Genomic DNA, 23,598 nt, shown 5'->3' with positions numbered 1-23,598 from the left:
AAACCTTCACCACAATATCCTCATGTAACAACACCAACATCAAAACCTTCACCACAATATCCTCATGTAACAACACGAACATCAAAACCTTCACCACAATATCCTCATGTAACAACACGAACATCAAAACCTTCACCACAATATCCTTATGTAACAACACGAACATCAAAACCTTCATCACAATATCCTCATGTAACAACACGAACATCAAAACCTTCATCACAATATCCTCATGTAAGCAATACGAACATCAAAACCTTCAATATCCTCATGTAACAACACGAACATCAAAACCTTCACCACAATATCCTCATGTAACAACACGAACATCAAAACCTTCACCACAATATCCTCATGTAACAACACGAACATCAAAACCTTCACCACAATATAATCATGTAACAACACGAACATCAAAACCTTCACCACAATATAATCATGTAACAACACGAACATCAAAACCTTCATCACAATATCCTCATGTAACAACACGAACATCAAAACCTTCATCACAATATCCTCATGTAACAACACCAACATCAAAACCTTCACCACAATATCCTCATGTAACAACACGAACATCAAAACCTTCACCACAATATCCTCATGTAACAACACGAACATCAAAACCTTCATCACAATATCCTCATGTAACAACACGAACATCAAAACCTTCACCACAATATCCTCATGTAACAACACGAACATCAAAACCTTCACCACAATATCCTCATGTAACAACACGAACATCAAAACCTTCAATATCCTCATGTAACAACACGAACATCAAAACCTTCAATATCCTTATGTAACAACACGAACATCAAAACCAGGACATCCAGTAGCCGAGTAAATTTTTCAACCTTTCGTTGTGTGGGTTGTAAAAATTGTACAGTGCGTGTAGAACTTCTTTCTGCACCTCGATGTGAGGCCTACCTTTGGTGCGTCCTAAACAACGGGTTTTCCCGGTGTAGCGATTCCTTAAGCAGTGAAACCCTTTCGTTTCGTTGAAATATATGTCTTTTTCCGAGAGAAATGGGTCAAGGCCGAGGAATGACTCGACCTTCGCCAGTTCGGTCAACGGACTTTTGGTTAACTTATGGCTGTCCACGATAAGAATTTGCTTGCGCGGGAAATACGAGTACCAGTTATGGATATGATCGGCGTAGATGCTCACCTGTAGCGAAGGTATTCTCGTGTTAAGCTCTCCCGTTTTGGGATCCCGCACCCACTGTTCAAAGGGAGGCAACTTCCGGTCTGTGTTTTGGTACTTGTCCACGAACTGCATGTACTGGGAGATGAGACGCTCCACGGGATCTCGCAGGAGGATGATTAGCTTAATCGTCTTATTCATGGCGCTAATCCTCCGCGGGCACTCTGGGCACTCGAAGTAGTCCGGACTCTTCTCGATTGTGATTTGGTTCGAGTAGGACGCCGGCATTTCCTGTCGATACCACTCTAATCCGTTTTTGTACAACGAGTCGTTGTTGAAGAAATTTATTTCGCGAGGTACAGCCGTGACGTATGGGTTCAAATCCAGGTACTCCAAAAGCGCGCGCGTCCCACATTTCGAAACACCAACGATAATACAATGCGGGAGTCGGGATATTTTTTCTTCGTTTTCCGGAATTTCAATGTTAAGTTTAGAAGCGGCTAGTTTGTATTCTTTTTCGAAATTGGCCGCGTCGTAGTCGGACGCCTCCCCGCTCAGGTGTGTTCCCTCTTTGGTCTCCGAGTCTGACCAGAAGACCTTCCGGTGGAAGTCCCAGCCGGATCCGTGGTACTGCTGCCGGTAGACCTCGAGTTTTTGAAGCGTATCGTTGACGGTGGAGATACAGAAGCAGATCAAAGCCATCATGGAGACGAATAACGTCACGGAAAACACGAGTTTGAATTTGTCCATTCTGATGTGTTTGACGTGGAAATGAACCATTTGTAGGGCGAGACGGAAGTTTGACGGTGAATTGAATGCACTTTCTGATGTTGTTGTTGATTTTACGGAGATGAACAGCAATGTTGCATACAGCTGTTACGTTATTTACTGGTCGTGATAAATCTGTATAGGAGGAGGGGAAGAGAATTTTAAGAATTATAAGGCAAAAATAAAAATAATCTTTAAACAATGTATTTTAAAGGTGCCCCCCAGAGATGCCTGGAAAAAAATTTACCCCCTCCCCCTTACTCCCACCTCTCTTTGTTCATTTACGTCTTGTAAATCTCTACCGTAAAGCCAGTCAGAAAAGAATAGTGACATCAGTAAATATTTTAGCTATCTTTCTTTTGCTGAGATCCAAACCATTATTACTCAGCATACCATACGTGAGGTCTATATTATTTTTTTATTTGTTCATTTTTATACAAACTAATAAAAGCGTTAAAATTTGGTGTAAAATATATCCTCCCTCAAGTATCTACGATTTTATAACGGAATATAAATCTATATTTCATTTTTTTTAAACAAAAAATGAAAATTTTAATTTTTTAATGGCTATTGAATGAAGTGATGGATTGTGTTAAAAACTTACCTTTTCGGTGGATCTCACATTTGATTTATATCACGGAATTTTTAAAAAAAAGTACTTCATCTATATTTATAAACAAAGCAGAAAATCATTATTGTAATTTATATGTCCGAGCTCCCTTGAATGACCTATCTGCTGGTGCAATAACACTTGCCATCAAACCCAGTCCTTTTTCTTATATATTTAACCGAAAAAAAAATCAATGAATTAATGTTCGTTGTAAGGGAGACAACGCTAAAGGGACGTAACTTTGAATGAAGCTGAAGAAAGTGCGACAGGTGCTGGTGGGTGTTATCGTATGTGTGAGTGTGTTTTATGACAACAGCTTTGACTTTTATTGCCTCAACCAAAAGAGCTGATACATCATCCGTTGAGTAACAGCTACAGTCGTTGCTTTTGTGTGTCTGTGTGTGTGTGTGTGTGTGTGTGTGTGTTTGTGCGTGCGTGCGTGTGTGGGGATGTGTGCGTGCGTGTGTGTGTGTGCGTGTGTATGTGTTTAGGCATAATCAATTATAGCTACAGGAAAACCGCATGCACACGTAACACAGGTGCTAGTAGTTACAAATAATTTTCATACACCCAAAGCATGGTGAGTGCAGGTAAGTTAGATGCATATAAATGCAGGAACTGATATGTACAGATAAAACAAAAACAAACATACACAAACACACACACACACAAACACACACATTAAATGCAAGTGAGAATCATAAGATTTTTACTTCCCCCTCCCCTTCGTCACACATGATCACACACAACAAACAGCCTCCCCCCCTCCCACACACACAAGCACGTAATTACGTCACACCTTAACCTACGCTACAGAAACCTCTTCCCTTCCCCCCCCCCCCCCCCCCCAGACTCGCACCTTAAAATGCAGTTTTGTTTTTTGGTTTTAAGACATCGATTTCTCCCTAAAATATTTATGAGCTCGGTCACCATAGAGTATATTATTATATTTCTATTCCAATTTTCTTACAAGTTTAAAAATGCGACTAAAATTGTGTTTCTAATTCTAATATGACCCCTCACCTCGGGTCTCCACCTCGTCACAAAATTCCAACCCCTCCCCCTGTCTCTCCCCCCCCCCCCTACTCCCTTTTAGTGTCGTCTATCGATGACCCCTTGCCCATCAAACAGATGGATACTAATGAGGGATTTCGCTTTTAGAAAATCGATGTGTTGTAATAACGCACTTCGGGCGTGTTCAAACCCCCTAGTAATGATGGCGTTAATGAAAAGCCCATACGATTTTTGATAGGCTAAAGAGTAAACTGCTCTATTTTAGTCGTATTAATTACAAGAGTAATTTTTTTTAAAGCAAGAGACAAACACCTATTAGCAAATAACGTGTGATAATAATTGCTAATTCTTTATACTGTCGCCGCTATCTGATTGTTTGAGTTAGACGCTTATGGCCCAGCCTAACTATACCATACATTTTACAGATCTAGACATAGAATCTAGATCTAAACAACGTCATTGACATGGTGTTTCCAAATTTAGGACACGGCTAATAAATTAGAGAAAATGAGAATTTAGCATTTTGTACAAATGTGCAAAACAATTAAGGTATGGTAAAGGCTGATTAAGATGAAAATTTAAGAAAGAGTTAAGTATATTATTTATTAACTATTTTAAAAAGCCAAATGGATCATCTTCAAATTAATTGAAATTATCAGTAGGCCTATCAGCATTTTTATTTTCCATATTTTCCATATTAAGGGGAATGAACTCAGTTTTATAATTTCGTTTTATTTTAATCATTGCTGCCCTTAAGTTTAGACCTTGTATAAACAAGTATGGCGTCCACCACGCAGGAATGTTGTGTGAAATTAGGATTCGCAGAAGATGATCAGGACCCGCGATTGTTATGTAGCCATTTTTTCCCAAGTAAAATAGGTGGTAAACCATCCTGGCTGTCTCTGTCCCCACTTCCTGAGCCGGATGTGTTGAGGTGCCTAAAATGCAACGGAATGACAATTTTCTTAATGCAAGTCTACGCACCGCTACAAATGAGAGATGACACTTTTCATCGGACATTGTTTTTATTTGTATGCCCAAACGCATCTTGCTGTGATGCAGGGAATGCTGCTAATTTTAAATTATTTCGCTCACAGCTGTCTTTGGTAAATTCTTTTTATAGCAAAGATCCACCTTCAGAAGAAATCAGTAAGGAGGAGGATTTGAATAAATTCCCCCATGCTGGTCATTATCACACACTTTGTCAAGTTTGTGGAATAAAAGGAAACAAAAAATGTTCTCAATGTAAGAAAACGTACTACTGCAGTAAAGAACATCAAGTCTATGACTGGAAAGATGGTCATAAAAAGAGTTGCTCGCAAGATTCACAATTAGGTAAAATTATAAACAAAAATGTGTTGATAGTCTCAAGTCAAATTGAGCTCTTGGTGCAAATCGATCGGATGCTTGCTTCCATAGGAATTCATTTTTAATTCCCAACTTGAATTATTATCCGTTATTCATGAAAGAGAGACTGCTTTTTGTAATAAACAATTCAAATTGCATAGGACTAGCCTAATTGTAATAATTTCTAATAACTTGTTATCAAATTGCATTGCAAGCATATTTGTAGAAAGAAAGTCACGGTTCCTAGATTTTTGCCGGCATTGCTAAGTCAGCTTATGAGTAAAAACTTATGATGTAAACATGAATAGTATTAATAACTGATTAAAACTATTTCACCTTATGTTTAAGCTATCTTAATTTTGAAATGGTAATTGGATAGCACTATTACGTAGGCCCTACAAAATTAATGCATAATTATTAACCAGAAATAGTTAGGCTTTCTTTAAGCCTAAGTACATAATTAGTTATTTTCTTATTTGAAAATAGCCCTACTCTCTAAATCCTCATAAAATTCCCCAGTCACAATAAATGCAATAGTTACTTACTGTCATATTTTATGCCCAGTTGTATATTACATGAAATAATACCCGACTGGGAATAGCCTTAGCCTATTCTCAGACACTGGTTTATAGAAAATTAAACAGGGATTGGCTTAACATACATTACAAAAACAAACTTGATCTACCCTATTCACAGTTATAAATATTATTTTAACCATTGGGGTTATAATATTATTAAGTCTAGAGTGTTGAAAATAATTTAATGTGCTTTTAGCAAACCCATTGAAATTTGTTTACATTTTAGCTTACATTTACAAAGCTACTTCGTTCACACTCAAATTATGCTATTTATTAGACCCATGTATCACTAGTACAACATTTAAGTAATGTATTTAATTTTTAACATATTATTATGCTAACAACTGCTACGTATTACTCTCTAGCTGTTTTTGGTTCTTAAAACATAAGCTGTAATTTTTTGACTGGTTGATTATTTTAAAAACATTAGAGAAGAGGCCCAAACTAATATATTTTTTCAACTTGATTTACTTAGGTATTCAAATTAATTTTTGCTTTGATAAAGATATTAATCTTTCATTTTTTTATTTCCAGAAGAAAAGAATGTGTCTAGTTTGCTTTTTAAAGAATTTGACCTGGTGACTGAAGATGAAGAGTACACGGAGGGGGACAGCAATAACAGTAAGAGTGATGAAGAACGACTTCTGGAATATGAGCAGCTCATGAGGTCACCACAGCTGCAAGGTCTAGATGAGAAATACCAGGCCGAAGATTTAGAACAGTCTGCCAAAGCTGAGACTGAAGATGATAAACTGTTTCTAAAATTTAAAAACAGGGTGGACTATGAACCAACACAGGTTAATGTTACTATTTGTTTTTCCCAACAAATTACCAGTAAACTGAAATAATTTTAAAAAGGAATTTTCAAAGATTAGCCATGTTATTTTTATTACAAAATGTATTATTATGTGTGTTTTTAAAAGTTAAAAAAATCTATTACTTTATACTAAATATAAAGTTATTTGCTTTAGTAAAACTTTGCATATAAGAAATATACTGTTATTTTATCTGTGTATTCAAAATTATTGTCCATTATTATTGCAGCCATGCAAAGAAGAAATTGTTAAAATAAATACAAGATTGTCTCCCTTGGACTGTAAATCTATTTTATTATGTACATTTTTACTTGACTAGGTTTTAAGATACAGTAGAGGCGGTGAGCCTTTGTGGGTGTCAGCCTATAACAAGCCTTCACCTGAAGATATTCCTAACTGTTCATGTGGTGCCCCAAGAATTTTTGAGTTTCAGGTACATATAACATAATTTTTTTTAAATAAATTCGCCAATAAACTGTTTTTCACTGGGTTTTTTTTTTTTAAAGTACCTATAGAGTTAATGTATAGTTTAACTGTATTGCTGTATAATTCTCATTTAATTCAGTTCCCACCTACTCATTTGTGTTTATTTCCATCAAAGGGGTAGTGTTGACAATCTCAAAATTAAGTATTTTTTACCTTTTGCAGCAGACAGAGCAACAGTCAATAATATTTCAACTTTTTAAATTTTAAAAATGTACATCTCTGTAGTTTTTTTTGTGTGCAGGTTGAAAACACAACTTGTCGACCTGCCATAACCTCATCTTGCAGGCTAAGACAGCTGGTTGTAGACATAACATTTTAGACAGAATGTCAATGAATTCCCAATTTCAATTAGATTTAGACGATTCTGATAATTACTTTGAAAATATTTAACTAAGATGGTTTTATTCTATGTGATAAACTATAACCTGAATCTGACAGAGTGGTTACATAGAACATAGCTAGTCCTGTTTGTCAAACTTTAAGACTTCAGATGCCCCGACTAAAATTAAATTGATATTATGGCTGATGAATGCTATTAGCACGTTTAGTCTATAATTTTTCTACATCTTTATTCTATTTCACTCGTTAATTTTCTACATTACTACCAATTTAAACAAACAAAAGTACTGCACTTTATTTTTAAATTATGAGATTTGCTTACAAGGCAAAATAATTAGTTGGCAATAGGGAACTGAACGTAGGGTAATACGAGGAGAAAATAAGTCAAACTGTTATGTTTAAACTTCACTTGTAAGCTATTTTTCTCACTACTGGTTATTTTGTTGTTCTTTAAAATCAGACGTACTGTTCCAATATGTTACGTTGTTTAGTTTCCACACTAATATTAGTAATCAACGGTTGGTTGTTTTTCTCACAGGTGATGCCTCAGCTGCTCAATTTTTTATCTGTTGACCGTTTGGATGCCAGCCTTGACTGGGGAATTGTGTGTGCTTACACATGCAAGGACAACTGTGCAATTAGCAACTCTTATAAAGAGGAGTTTGTTTGGAAGCAAGATTTTCATAATACAAGACTCTAATGCACTTTTCTTGATGTATATTCTTCACTGCATTCAGATGTGTTTATTAGCAAATTAAATAAAATGCCCTTGAGTGATTAAACAAATGTTGATTATTATTTTTTATTAAGAATTTAGCCGTAAATGAGATGTTTAGTTTTAACTAAATTTAATGGTGTCATTACCCAGTGTATTGTTAAAAAATATCTTTGTAGAAGTGTTGCATGTTTTTTAGGTTAATTTTGTTTGTCACCTTATGAAAAAGTTGACAGCAAGCTTTTTAAAAATTGTAGCCCAGTGTAGCCAGTAAACACATGGTGAATATGTAGACACAAGTGAGAATATCTTGCATAAACAATCACTAGTTAAGCATTATAACACAGTTTGGGGGGAATTTTCTTTCAATAAGTATAGATGGTATATTCAAGTAAACCCTTAAGAGTATCAGCCCTCAGGCTAGAGTAGCTATGAATTTAAATAATCACACTACGAAAGGTTTTATTTTGTTTCCTAATATGTGACCTTTCAATATAAGTTAATCTGAAAACTGTTAAAGACTCAAATCAATAGTCCCTGAGTTGTACTAATCTAACTGTATATCCAAAATAAGATTCATAGAAATGTGAACTTATCTATTTTGTACTTTTTATACCAACCAATTTAGGGTATTACTACTTTCATAAGACACTGGCAACTCAATGTTTGATTTTTAAAATAACTTCAATGTATGTTTAAATAATTTAAAATAGCTAAATACCCCAAAATTAATGTCCTAAGCCCTCTTGTCTTGTTTTTGGCTTGTGCTAAAAATATCTTATGGTGTGAAGTCTCAAACCATTGTGGAGGGTCATTTCTACTTCTATACATATATATAGAAGTATAGAAGAATGAATTGATTTTTTGTTTCACATTGCCTTTCACTGTATGTCAGTCCTGAGTTTTATTTATTTCATGAATGTGATTAACCTTTGTAGGTGTACACTTTAAAAATTTAATCCAACTACATTTGGTTTGCTGTTGTCACTTTTGTGAGACAGTTCTTAAAAAATTCTGATTTCTATTTTAACAGTAGCATTAAAGAAATGTGCTCAGCCAGTGAGTCCTCTGGCTTATCCTGTGTTTTACCTGGCTGGGTCTATCTAAATCAAGGCTGTGTTTGATGTAACTAAACCATGGTTATGTTTTTAACTATGAACATCTGGTGGTACATTTTGTCTTTCTGAAAGTACTATTTATTTTTTCTTTAAATGCAGCAATGATTTTCATTTGTAGCATCTTGTTTAATTACTTCACTAGTCAAGACATTTAGTTAAATCTAGGCTTGACTAAATCTTGGATGCCTAAAAAATGAATTCGATAATAAAAAAAAAAGAGATAAACAACAAACAACATATTTGTTTATAATTTTACTATCTTTTATTTATTTCCAATTCATACATTCAAGATGAATATTTTTTAGATTAAAATCATAACTGAAATTCCAAAATGTAATTAATAGAATATGGAAACATTGCCAAAACTTGTAACATATTTACAAAACATATTAAATTATATACATCTGTTGACTAAATAATACAATGATTAGATCTAAGATTATTGTCTAGCCTAAATAAGTAAATTATCAGCTTCAGCAGTGGTGGAAGGCAGAAAATGAGTAAACAAACAAAAAAAGTTTCACCTTTTTAACAGATAATGTACAAAAAGCAGTTCGGCTTTTACATTTTTTACCTTTACTATCATTTCAGAAAGTAGTATTTTAATCAAATTAACTTTTCAAAACAATTGTTTTTTTTTACAAGAATGCTAAAAAGCTCCAAAAAAGTACAGCATATAGAAAAAATTCACTAACTGGGAGTGAAAAATTGTACAAATGACATTTACTAATTATAACGTCTGAAATTAGCTGTGTCCTTGGCATAAGCCAACTGTGTTCATTAAGTAACCAATTATAGCCTTTCTTTCCGGCTACAAGTATTGCAGATTTCACAACAATTTTTCCAGCTTTGAAATAAATTGTAAATCAAACAACTTCTGGTTAAGTCTTTTTAACCTTGAATTCTCTCCCCTCTCACAATGAATTGTTTTTTTTTTCAAGTCCAATCATGAACATGAATGGCAGTTCCTGTGGGTGAGTAGTTCTGTGCAACCCCTTCAAGTAGATGAAATGATGGGATTTGTACAGTGCTGACATTTACACTGCTGACAGCGTCAGTCTGAAAATATCAACAAACAACAGTTTTAATTAACTCTCCACGACAACCATTTTACAAAATGTGTAACACAAATAACCACCCACATGTGTAATCTTGCTTGATAAATTATTAAAAGTGTATTAACCTTTTTTTAATTTTTTGGTTCAGGGAAAATCCAAATAATTATTGTCAATCGGGCAGTGCCAGATGAGGCAATGGGCGGGAGCCTTTCATCATCATTTCATAAAATTTGAACACAAGCTCATCCTCTTTGCTGGGTCCTCTTTTGGGGTACTGAGAAACAAAGATCATTTCTAAATTAAAATCTGAAATTAATTTTATTTTAATATTTAACAAAGACATTAAATAAATAATCAAACTATTTTACTCTAACATCAAAATGTTTTGAAATGTTTTTTTTTTAAATTATAAAATTTTAAAATTCTTGTAACTAATTAAATTTGAGGTTTATCTAAATAAAAAATATAATTTACCTGTAGAAGGAGACAGCTGGTGTCATCTGGTCTCCCATTTACTTTATGGCCATACCTTCCCTCTGAAAGTTTAGATATAAGAGTGGCCAATGCTGTATCGTCCTTGAGCTCAACAACCAGAATGTTGTTTTCTTTACAGAAGGCTTGAATCAGGGTCTGATGAATGTGGATGCTGATGTTGTTACAATCAGTTGGTAGAACACACATCATCACATTGCCTGGGTTACTGAAAAATAGATTAATCAGCTTGTTAAGACAAGTAATTTTATAATCAATTAGTATTTGATATTGATAAGCTGAACAGTTTTAAAAATCTATAAGTCATAAGTTTGTTCTGTCTGTAGGTAATTTTTTGAGAAAAGCTCTTGCAAAACATCACATGCTTGTGTGACCTATATCTGATAGAGTACAGAATGATGTTGCATAATTCTGGCTGCATAACCTCTAACTCAGCATATCAGCTGGTGATAATGACTGCCCTGCACATACTGTGACAGTTAAGATGCACTTTGCTACACCAAGGTTAGCAACAGTAATGCAAGCTCCAAAGTAGATCTTCACTTCATTCATGTTGTAGCTTAGAGCCTTAGTCTAATAGTAAATATATAGTGTCACTCTAGGTCTGCCTCTACTAACTAAAATAATATCAAACAGTTACCTTTGCAGCAGCTCCCCACAGGCTTTCATTCCACATGTGAGGCCTTGGCGCCTTATTGCTTGCTTTACACAGGTTCTGATAGTGTGGCCCATGGCCTTTAATTTTCTGTTAAAACAAAATACAAATTTATTTTTAAAAAAGTTTAATGAAATATCACAACATAGGCTGCTTTATCTTTAGCTTAAGTCTACATAGAATGTAAGTATTGATTTTATTTTTTTAATTTTTTTTTTTGCAATACTGAAGTAAATTTTCATCATTGGAATACATGAAACTTTATTATTTTTATTGTATTAGTAGTTGGGCTAGTCTAGTCTAGATCCATATCAGATCTGATTTGCTTGCAGACATTATCTAGATAGCTACATCTAGTATCTAGATATAACTAAAACTAAAAGGATTTTGAAAAGATCTACGTTTTGGTCTTGGGTGTTTTTAATAATTAATTTTAGAAGATAAGTTATCAACAGATATAAATTCTAGATAGGATCTTTTTACTGGATCTACATGCAATAGTAGGCCCTAAGTGTCTAGGCCTAACTATAGTTACCTTAGACTAGTAGAATAGTATAGTGACAATGTTTAAGTACTATTTGATTAATTATTAATATTTAATAATTAAGTAGATCTATTGGCGGGGTCAGTATGATATTGATAATAGTAAGTAGTATGATTAGTGATTAGACTATTAGTCTAGCAGACTTGTCTAGCTAGACCTAGTCTAGTAAAACAAATTATATAGCCCAATATTAATAATAGTAGATCTAGACTCTATGTGCAACGTCTCTACGCCGGTACACATTCACGTGCTGGGGGCAACAAACTTCTTTCTTTAGTGTTTATAGTTTATAGTTTACACCAGTTCAGATGTTTTTTTAACACGGAGTCACAAGATGTGGTCAATGCTCCCTGCTGATGGAAATTACGTTCGCGGTGTCATCATTTTTTGCAACGTCACTGTCTAACCTTGAGGCTAAAAATGGACGGCGTTGCAGCTCACCACCAAAACAAAGGATAAAAGTACACGTGACCTTTGTTTATTTCAATTCCGCTAAAATGTATATTATAATTTTCCGATGCTTTTCTTCGCCAATGGAAATAAATACCAGAGGTATGCAAATGTGATTGGACGAGGACTTCGTTGCACTTTGAACTATGCACTTTACTACCAGGCCAGTGATCTGACGAAATACGTAGTGCCAACGATTTGCACGGAACAACCTAGCCTAGTTACCGATACATGGTAGATAGTTATATAATGCAATCTTTAAAACAAAGCTAAAAAATGAACTTACCTAATGTCCAAACTGTTTTCTTTGTCCATTGTGTCTGGTAATGTCATTTTTTAAATCAATCAAGAAAAATTGACAGCAATAGCAAATAAATTAATCACAAGAATTGTATGTACGTCCTCTCTCGCTTAGTTTCGCTTCAACTCTGTTAGCGGCTTGATTGCACCAGCTTCTATAAATAGGTGCTTAGTAAAACCTTGATTTTTCATTGGTCGAAATACTCACGTGCATTAAACACCTCTTTGCGATTGGTTGCAGGTTAACCTTGGTAGTTAAGCCTTGGTGGGAATTCCCAGCCACTTCATTGACTACGATGACTAGACGTTTGCTGATTTGCTTCGCCAACTTGCAAGTTCCACGTGTTAAATGTATTGAATGTACATATTTCGTCAGATTGATTCGTGTTTGTTAACAAAATTTACCGATGTATTTAGCGTGCAACAAAAACACTTGACCGTTTTTAAAAGAAATATATTATCATTATTTCTGTCTTAGATAGCCTAAATCTAAAAGTTTTTTATTACTGAAAAAAATTGTGAGCTGATGAAGAAAAAAAATAGGCTACACATATATCGGGTATAAAAAATAGTATGTTGAGGCATCGTTTAAAATGCGTTATGTTACTGTAGACCTCTTCATAATCCCCAGAGTAAGAGAAAGTAATGACGAGTATTTGTGGAATGCAAGTACGTGAAGAACTCAAAGACAGCCAATGTTGGGGGGATCTTGGTGGCTTGCCCTGTTTTCCAATGTATGCTAATTTTGAAGGCAAATATTTCTAGAGGGGGTTGAAGTGAAAATGTAGTTTTCGCTTTCGACACACTCTCCCCTCCATCTTTCAAGTAATACTAAAGCAAGCTTGATTTAAGTATGCCAATAGTTAATTATGTTGGCCCAGATTCAAATATTTTCAACCGATAGTGCTGATTTTTTTTTTTAGTTTTATCGAAACAACTCCTACACACCAGTGATTAATTAATTTATTTTTAAATGTCTTTGCCAAGTGAAACCAATGTGCAATGGATCTGACACTTGTTATGTTGAATTTAGTCAAATCAGCAACAGCTGCAGGTTGGTTTTTAAAAATACCAAGACGATAAGTTCCACGTGTTTTAATTGACTCATGAAACCATCTCCATGGACTAGACTAATTAAAGCTGAGTTAAAGATTTGATTACCGAAAACAAAATCGGCCATGTTTGGGTATCGGTTTTAAAACTCACGGAAAAAATCGGGAAAACCCCCTTAGTAGCTACCAACAGAAGCTGTCGTTCCAAGAAATCAATGTATGAATTTCGTTTCTTACTGGGTTGTACACCCGATTGAAATGAACTTACCATTTTATATTTTAACTAGCTGCATCCCGTGCTCCGCCACGGTAAATCTTTTTTAAATGTACCAACTTTGGAACAGAACAAAACAAACAAAAACAACACAAACACAAAAAACACAACCACAAACACAACACAACCACAACACAACCACAACACAACCACAACACAACCACAACACAACCGCAACACAACCACAACACAACCACAACACAACCACAACACAACCACAACACAACCACAACACAACCACAACAAAACTACAACACAACCACAACACAACCACAACTTCAACACAACCACAACACATTCACAACACAACCACAACACAACCACAACTTCAACACAACCAAAACACAGCCAAAACACAGCCACAACACAACCACAACACAACCACAACACAACCACAACACAACCACAACACAACCACAACACAACCACAACACAACCACAAACAAAACACAACCACAACACAACCACAACCACAACTACAACACAACCACAACAAAAACACAACCACAACACAGCCACAACACAACCACAACACAACCACAACACAACCAAAAATCAACCACAACACAACCACAACACAACCAAAAATCAACCACAACACAACCACAACACAACCACAACACAACCAAAAAACAACCACAACACAACCAAAAAACAACCACAACACAACCACAACACAACCAAAAAAAAAAACAACACAACCACAACATTAGAATTACCACCAAACAACACGCTTTTTTAGGCGTCCGCGCCCAAGGAGAGCCTTTCCAACATTAAAAATTTAAGTCACATAAATAGATCCTACTCCATAAATTACAATAAAACAATGCGATGCAAATGAATGTACGGCAAGTGGTGTTTACTTTTATGGTTCTAAGAAAACACATTGGCAATGTAATTAGAATTACCACCGAAAAACACGCTTTTCCCAGGCGTCCGCGCCTAGAGAGAGTCTTTCCAGCATTCTCTATACTATAATTATAAAATTTCACCATCTGTTAACACCAAAAAACAAAAACAAAAAATAGTGATTTTGAGAAAACATAGACTAATTAGAAAATAATATAAATAATCTTAACATTTTTCTCTTTTAATTATGAACCTTAACATAGACTAATCAATGCGGTAGTAATAAAAAAAAGATTAACTTAAATTATTGTTGAGTTAAATATATTTTCAAATTACCTCCCTTGAAAAAATTACCACCAAAAAAAAGTTGAATTAATTAGTTTTTTCGACCTACTTTTATGGAAATATATCCATTTTTTCTAGGAATATAAACTAAAATGATATTTGACATTGATTTTTTAAATATGTTTTAGCAATGTGCGAATATTTAATATTTTCATAACGTTATGCAAAAAAGTAAACACAGTGGCATTTATAAAATAGCTCTATGCCGTTATATAAACGAACCCTACTCTATTACTTACAATAAGACACTGCGGTGCACTGAAATGCACAGCATGGTGCGATGCTTACTTTTATGGTTCCAAAAGCTATAGCGATGACAGAAGGAAGGAAGGACTGACACACGCTCAGCCCGCTTATATTATAGACTAGATGCATCCCGTGCTCCGCCACGGTAAATCTTTTTTAAATGTACCAACTGGGGAACAGAACAAAACTAAACACAACACAAACGAACGAAAAAAAAACACAAAAGAAAAAACAAACACAACACTCATAACATAAACACAATTTAAATGCAATCATAAAGGCATTTTGCTCACAGTCTAGCCCGTAGCGCCAAATCGCGCCCTTCCCGAGCGCCGCCGGACGCGTCTGACACAGTGAATGACTATAAAACAGAGGCGTAGCGACCCTTTCTGTTGCCCGGGGAAAAACTTTCAATTTGACCCCCCCCCCCCCCCACTCAAACTTACGATTTGCACCCCCTCTCCTCAAAATTTCAATTTCCACCCCACCCCCTTAAACTTTCGATTTAACCCCCCCCCCCCCCCGCCCCCCCCCCCCCCTCGTTCAGACTTTCGATTTGCACCACTTTTGATTTGAAAATCCCCCCCCCTCAAACTTTCGATTTGCACCCTCCCACCGCCCTCAAACTTCCGATTTCCACCACCACCCCCCCCCCCCCCCCGCACATTTTTTTCAACCCACTTTGGCGCCCCTTAGGTCGGCAACCGGAGACATATGTCCCCCCCCCCCCCTCTCTACGCCTCTCCTATAAAACCCCCAGCAGTATTTAAAATATCCGTGTTTTACCTACCATATTATATCACTTTATCAATTCACGCATTTTTTTCCCAGTACTTTAAATTTTAAAAACTCACAATAGAGTTTCATAACTAAAACCATTTCGCACCAAATGAACGTGATGACGCGTCTATAATAGTGCTTAATAGTTGATTAAAAATTATAAGTAGTAAACATTACATTCAGTGAATAAAATAAATAAAAAATAGCCTTTTATCAATCAATGCTAATTATAATATTCCAACAATAATGTACTCTTACACGTCTGCATAATTTGCATTCACATTTTGCTAATTATATTATTCCAACAATTATTCCTTCTTGCAGATTCTGCATTCACATTTTTAGCGTGAGTTCAATTTATTTTTAAAATACCTCCCTTGGCAAAATTACTAAACAGTTTAATTAGATTTTTCTAACCTACAGTTATTATGTTATAAAAATGTATCCACTTTTCTAGGAATATTAACGAAAACGATATTTGACATTGACACTTTTAATATGTTTTAGCAATGTGCGTGTATTTAATATTCTCTTTACGTTATGCAAAATTGTACAAACAGTGGAAATTATAAAATAGCTCTATGTCGTTATATAAACAGATCCTACTCTAATATTTATAATAAGACAATGCGATGCACTGCAAAGCACTAAATGGTGCGATGTTTACTTTTATGGTTCCAAAATCTATAGCGATGACGGACGGAAGGAAGGACTGACACACTACTTGCCCGCTTATATTATAGACTAGCTGCATCCCGTGCTCCGCCACGGTAAATCTTTTTTAAATGTACCAACTTGGGAACAGAACAAAACTAAACACAACATAAACGAACGCAAAAAACAAACAAACGAAAAAAACAAACATAACACTCATAACATAAACACAATTTAAGTGCAATCATAAAGGCATTGCTCACAGTCTAGCCCGTAGCGCCAAATCGCGCCCTTTCCGAGCGCCGCCGAACGCGTCTGACACAGTGAATGACTACAAAACAGAGGCGTAGCGACCCTTTCCGGCGCCCGGGGAAAAACTTTCGATTTGACTCCCCAAACCCCCTCAAACTTACGATTTGCACCCCCTCTCCTCAAAATTCCAATTTCCACCCCACCCCCTTAAACTTTCGATTTTCACCCCCCCCCCCCCCCCCCCCCCCGTTCAGACCTTCGATTTCCACCACTTTTGTTTGAAATTCCCCCCGCTCAAACTGTTGATTTGCACCCCCCTCAAACTTTCGATTTGCACCCTCCCACCGCCCTCAAACTTTCGATTTCCACCACCCCCCCCCCCGCAATTTTTTTCCAACCCACTTTGGCGCCCCCTTAGGTCGGCAACCGGGGACATATGTCCCCCCCCCCCCTCTCTACGCCTCTCCTATAAAACCCCCAGCAGTATTTAAAATATCCGTGTTTTACCTACCATATTATATCACTTTATCAATTAACGCATTTTTTTTTCCCCAGTACTTTAAATTTTAAAAATTTACAATAGAGTTTCATAACTAAAACCATTGCGCACCCAATGAACGTGATGACGCGTCTATAATAGTGCTTAATAGTTGATTAAAAATTATAAGTAGTAAACATTACATTCAGTGAATAAAATAAATAAAAGACAGCCTTTTATCAATCAATGCTAATTATAATATTCCAACAATAATGTACTCTTACACGTCTGCATAATTTGCATTCACATTTTGCTAATTATATTATTCCAACAATTATTCCGTCTTGCAGATTCTGCATTCACATTTTTAGCGTGAGTTCAATTTATTTTTAAAATACCTCCCTTGGCAAAATTACTAAACAGTTTAATTAGATTTTTCTAACCTACAGTTATTATGTTATTAAAATGTATCCACTTTTTTCTAGGAATATTAACGAAAACGATATTTGACATTGATCCTTTTAATATATTTTAGCAATGTGCGTGTATTTAATATTCTCTTTACGTTATGCAAAATTGTACAAACAGTGGAAATTATAAAATAGCTCTATGTCGTTATATAAACAAACCCAACTCTTTTACTTATAATAAGACACTGCGGTGCACTGAAAAGCACAGCATGGTGCGATGTTTACTTTTATAGTTCCAAAATCTATAGCGATGACAGAAGAAAGGAAGGACTGACACACGCTCAGCCCGCTTATATTATAGATATAGTCTATCAGTTTCGAATATGTAAACTCTAACAAAGGAGAGGATATTTGATAGATTTTAAACTAATTTAAAATTAGGTTTTAAAAAGTTGCACTGTCAGTCTCTCGTTGCGGTGGAGTTTAATTTTTTAAAGTATTAAAAAAGAATTAATTTAATGTCTAATTACTATTCTAAAATTAAGTATTTATTTATAAAGGCCCACCTATGCAACTTTATCTATTATTGTTTACCCTTGCATGCAGTCGACATTTAATAACTAGTTGTGGTCTATTATTATGGTGGGGCTCCTAATTAAGTTAGTGAGCCCCTAATATGGATGTGGGCCCCTAATTAACAAGCTAGGACTCACAAGCTATAGATCTAAAAAGGTGTTCAAATAGTATCCGATAAACAGTCTAATGGGTAATCACAAGCAATACATACTATAATAGCTGCTGTACCAAATTCATAACCAAGCCCTAATGCAGAGGCATAGCGAGGGGGGGGGGGGGGGGGCGGACCGCATCGGGTGACACCAATTAGGGGGTGACACCAATGTAAAATATAGCAAAATATAGAGAAAAATGATAATTCCACTTAATTAAGTGATTGATTCGAGTGTTAAATAGTGTTTTAAGAGGTGGAATTCGAACGTTTGAGGGGGGGGGGGGGTGCAAATCGAAAGTTTTCAAAGTCCCCGGGAAGGGTCGATGGGGGGGGGGTGACACCATTAAGTGCCGCACCGGGTGACACCCGACCTCGCTACGCCACTGCCCTAATGGAATATTTTTGCCCCACCCCTAGAGAAAAGATTTCTTTACCAAACCCTAAATGTAACAATGCTTTAAGCCCGAATATAGTATCTGCGTGCATAGCCCTAATACACTAGTCATGCAATCACACAAGCCGTATAGGGCAATGCGCCTTAAGACAGCAGTTCAAATATGCAGCCGTCTATGTAGCCTTTATCCAGATTGGAATGTGCTGCAAGAGGTTGGTGTCTATCTTTAATTAGATAGTGGTCTCAAGTGGGTGACTGTCAGGCATCAAGACGGGGGATGGCTGGGTGACAGACAGTCAGACTGACATAGGACATTTGGATAGACAGACAGGCATTAAGACAGGGGATGGGTAGGGGACAGACAGTCAGACTGACATACTACATTTGGATGGACAGACATGCGTTAAGAGAAGGGATGGGTGGGTGACAGTTTGTCAGACAGACATTAAAACATGCGATACCTGGATGGACAGACAGGCAACAAGACCGAATGACATGCCCCACTGAACTTTGGAAGTGAAGCTTCTAGATTTCACCACATCAAACAACACTGGGTAATGCCTGCATTGATTAACGGAGCCTGTTTACTGGTTGTCATGGACCGTACCGACACAAAGTGGTTGGTTATATAACAGCCACGTGACTCAGCGTCGCCTGAATCATTTCTTCCCCGTGACGAGTCGAATGTTTGACATTTTTCCCATAGTTCAATTCAGGCATGCGCGTTACCGAGTGCAGACAAACAAAGCAGTTACCTCCCTTCCAGTTCTTACCAACATGTTTTTTTAAACGTATTGATCCCGCTAATTAAAGCATTATAATATGTATTTAATATGCGAATTAAAATAATTTGATTAATTAATTTACATAGAAATAACGTGAATAATTAAAACTACTTTATATATTAGAAAATAAATATAAAGTTTGTGAAGTTTACTAAAATTATATTTAAAGTTAAAAATTAATATATTGCTTGCAGATTTTAGCTTGCATTTTTTTTGTCGGTGAGTTAATCTAGGTGCGGCTGTAGCTGGCCACATCTAGGATCCAACAAGAAAAATCTGGTCACGAAATCCTGCCGTTTCATGGGCTGGAATTCCTTAAAGTAGGTCATGGAACTCAGGCCAACCACAGTAGAACCCCGTTGCTAGGACTAACGCACTTAGGTCACGTGTTTCTATTTTATTTGAACTGTTTTTTTTTTTTTTCTTGACAAATAATAGCTAAATGTGACTTTTTATTAAGGTCAATAACCCCCCACCAGCACCACCATAGCACGCACACACTCACAATATAATGGCATTTTTTTTTTAATAAAAAAAATTGTTTAATATCTTGAAGTTTTAAAGCTTAATTAAAAAACCTTTAAGTTTACTTTTCCTTTTTAAATTATCTTTTTTTTTTACTTTTTTAACCATTTAATTTGCTACTTAAATAAGCACCAGCGTAAAATCGCTTAGTTCCATTATCGCAGACTTGCTCAACTGATATGGGAAAACACCCTCAATTTGGCCTACATTATCGCTGGCTCGTTTAAAAATAGATATTGTCTCAACCAATCAAAAGTGCTTAAAAAATAAAACTTCACGGCCTTTAAAAATTGATAAAAGTAGTTTTCAAACTAATCAAATTAAAAACAGAACCATCCAAGCGAATGCTTCCTTTGGTTTGTCATTTTTAACTTCTCCTCAACAGCTAATCATCGACTTGGGTTTTATCGGGCCAGTAGGCCTACTCACAAATTAGTAAACATGTCAATATGATGATGGTTTCACAATATAGAGAGTTGAAAACAGAGTTTCTTCCGGCAATCTTGCGGTGTTGGTTTAATTTTAGAATATCTTTCGAATTCCGCTTTCATTTTATTCGGTTAAAAAAGGTCTAAAACTAAATTTTTATAGGCTCTTTTTTAAACAAATGTGTGTTTATTTCGTTATCTAAACAAGCAGCGAGTTAATTGCTGTTATTTCCATCATCGTCATACACGATGATAAAATTATGATAGGGGAATTCGTGGGTGCAAGTGTTTCTTTCAGACTTACACCTCCTCCCCGAGGCATGTATACCGCCACCCCCCTCCCACACGAACGAAATAGAATTTATATACAAAATATATACTTTAACCAGTGTCCGCCAACCCCTCCCCCGGAGAAAAAATGTCTGAAAGATACACTGGTGTCATTGTGCGTGTTTTCACGTGCTTGTCCAGTTGCGGATGTGCAAATGATCACTTGTTACCATAAAAGGGTTGGACTCCAGAAAATGTTATACCAGCTACTAGCAAGTGCAATTGTATTCACACAGCGCTTAGCAAGTGCAACCGGAAAACGATTAACAAATGCAATCAGTTAGAGATTAGCACATCCAATCGGACACTTACTTAAGTACGAGACTTCACTTTTCCACACTTTTCCACACTACTTTTCCACACTACTTTTCCACACTACTTTTCCACACTACTTTTCCACACTTTTCCACACTTTTCCACACTTTTCCACACTTTTCCACACTTTTCCACATTTTTCCAAACTTTTCCACATTTTTCCACACTTTTCCAGCTGAAAAATATTTAAGGCTTTTGTAACCATCATATTACAATGACTTATTATAGCAAAAGCTATATCATTTTGTCGACCGTAAAATACGGGGGACCTGTTTGCAGTACGGGATAGTGAAGGAATAGAGTAGTCAGCATCATTGTGGTCAGTACCATTGTGGTCAGCACCAATGTGGTCAGCACTATTGTGGTCAGCACTATTGTGGTCAGCACCATTGTGGTCAGCACCATTGTGGTCAGTACCATTGTGGTCAGCACCATTGTGGTCAGTACCATTGTGGTCAGCACCATTGTGGTCAGTACCATTGTGGTCAGCACCAATGTGGTCAGCACCATTGTGGTCAGCACCATTGTGGCCAGCACCATTGTGGTCAGCACCATTGTGGCCAGCACCATTGTGGTCAGCACTATTGTGGCCAGCACTATTGTGGTCAGCACCATTGTGGCCAGCACCATTGTGGTCAGCACCATTGTGGTCAGCACCATTGTGGCCAGCACTATTGTGGTCAGCACCATTGTGGTCAGCACCATTGTGGTCAGCACCATTGTGGCCAGCACTATTGTGGTCAGCACCATTGTGGTCATCACTGCAACCCAGTAAGCCTCCCCTTAATCAGCCTGTCTATAACCCGGATAAGCACCCCCCCTCAACCGCCCCTGTCTACAGCAAAATAAGCCCCACTTCACTAAATCCGCTTGCCTGAAACTCGACACCCCCACCCCCCCCCCCCAAACACATCACCCTATATCCGCCCCTGCCTAGAGCCTAGTGAGCCTCCCTCCCCTTATTCCGACCCTGTCTGCACCCACCCACGTGATGTTATGTGAGAAGTCTAAGAAATATTAACGTAAACACGATTGACTTCCCGGTAAAAGTTTCTGCTGATTCCCTAAGCTGTTGATTGTCCTGCCTTTATCACGAACAACTTATCCACTCCTATCTATATCTAGAATATCTATATCTATAGCTAGCTGTTACTTATAGAAAGGGAGAATGGTATTTTTCTAAACTTTCCCTTTAAACGACGGACCCGGACGGAAGCAATGCGATTCTTAATCCTGTAGTAGAGACAACGTCCATTAGCCTACTAAATTAATTGACCACTTAAACTAACGCCCACCCTCTTAATTGCTTAGCCGAGTAATTGGATTAGGGGGGGGGGTTATCACATGGACTGTATTTTGTTTTAGCTGTATGTAAATATTTTGGTGGCCCTAAATTTTTAAGGAACATGGTTGAAACCTACCTGATGCCCACTTTATTATTCTACAAGGACTACATTTTGTTACATATTTATGTAAATATTGTTAGGGTCTTAAGTTGAAGGGGGAGGGGGGGGGGGGGGATTGAGAGCGGGGAAACATAAAACATGGAGGGGGGGGGGTGGGGACTGCTGCCCAGTCAGTCTACCACGTAATTCGCCAACTGACCATGCCATAAGCCAAATGCTCTAGCTTTAGATTTAATCCTAGGGGCCTAGACAATTTTTTTCTATCTCCGATTGACCATGCAACTGGTCTTTATTATTATGTTGAGATAAAGCGTTAAGTTACATACTTTTAAAGTCACCGTGTTGATAAGTTTCTTTTTTAAGAAAACACCGGCTGACCTACTTACTTTCCAAGAACCGCTGACTCATTGCGTGACTAGGATCCGCGTTGGGTATGTAGCGTATGCCAGCAGTTTAAAAACGAAAGGGAAAAAACCGTCATGTGACCATCTCGTAACATTAGCTCTGTCAAAAAAATCAAATGGCCCCTACTTTAGCAAACACATGCAAGAATTTAAGGCAAATCACGCGCTTGCGTACTTAGAAATTTTTGTTTTAACAGTCTTCTGTGTGACATGTAGGCCTATATGGCAGAGCTACGCGTTATGTAATGCAAACATAGGGCAACTATGTTTATGTTGTATTCATTGCATACTTATATAAATCTATTTAAAGCTATTTACACAACTGCACATATCCCTACATAATATGTGTGCTATACTTGGCATTTAAGCAATTTTTTGTGCAAACTAATTACCACATCCCTCACCTCTCTGTGGTTTTAGTAAATCGGTTCTGTATATGTTTACATTTCAACGTGGGGTAAACCATTGAATGAGTGGTCCCTATGGGCAATTTGTCACA

The 23,598-nt window shown here is 36.6% G+C and overlaps 3 protein-coding genes across 3 annotated transcripts; 1 reads left to right on the top strand and 2 right to left on the bottom strand.

The window, feature by feature from the left end:
- Positions 1–557: 557 nt before the first annotated feature.
- Positions 558–2,655, bottom strand: LOC131946189 (heparan sulfate glucosamine 3-O-sulfotransferase 1-like). The gene is made up of 3 exons (XM_059306842.1): positions 2,526–2,655; positions 831–2,056; positions 558–756 (listed from the first exon to the last, which is right to left on the bottom strand). The coding sequence occupies exons 2-3, from the start codon at positions 1,931–1,933 to the stop codon at positions 750–752; spliced, it is 1,110 nt and encodes a 369-aa protein (XP_059162825.1). The 5' UTR covers positions 1,934–2,056; positions 2,526–2,655; the 3' UTR covers positions 558–749.
- A 1,652-nt stretch (positions 2,656–4,307) lies between these two features.
- On the top strand, positions 4,308–8,999 carry LOC131946190 (programmed cell death protein 2-like). Its single transcript, XM_059306843.1, has 4 exons — positions 4,308–4,880; positions 6,005–6,267; positions 6,605–6,718; positions 7,649–8,999. Exons 1-4 carry the CDS (start codon positions 4,325–4,327, stop codon positions 7,808–7,810), a joined length of 1,095 nt encoding a protein of 364 aa, XP_059162826.1. The 5' UTR covers positions 4,308–4,324; the 3' UTR covers positions 7,811–8,999.
- Positions 9,000–9,198: 199 nt separating this feature from the next.
- Positions 9,199–12,606, bottom strand: LOC131946192 (growth arrest and DNA damage-inducible protein GADD45 gamma). The gene is made up of 5 exons (XM_059306845.1): positions 12,429–12,606; positions 11,134–11,238; positions 10,476–10,701; positions 10,127–10,275; positions 9,199–10,002 (listed from the first exon to the last, which is right to left on the bottom strand). The coding sequence occupies exons 1-4, from the start codon at positions 12,473–12,475 to the stop codon at positions 10,171–10,173; spliced, it is 483 nt and encodes a 160-aa protein (XP_059162828.1). The 5' UTR covers positions 12,476–12,606; the 3' UTR covers positions 9,199–10,002; positions 10,127–10,170.
- Positions 12,607–23,598: the final 10,992 nt, after the last annotated feature.

Source organism: Physella acuta, unplaced genomic scaffold, assembly GCF_028476545.2.
Source record: "Physella acuta isolate Inbredline_101_S28 unplaced genomic scaffold, ASM2847654v3 ptg000548l, whole genome shotgun sequence".
Classification (NCBI taxonomy): Eukaryota; Metazoa; Mollusca; class Gastropoda; family Physidae; genus Physella; species Physella acuta.
The sequence above is the reverse complement of the archived record's forward strand: the minus strand, read 5'-3'. Positions and strand labels throughout refer to the sequence as shown.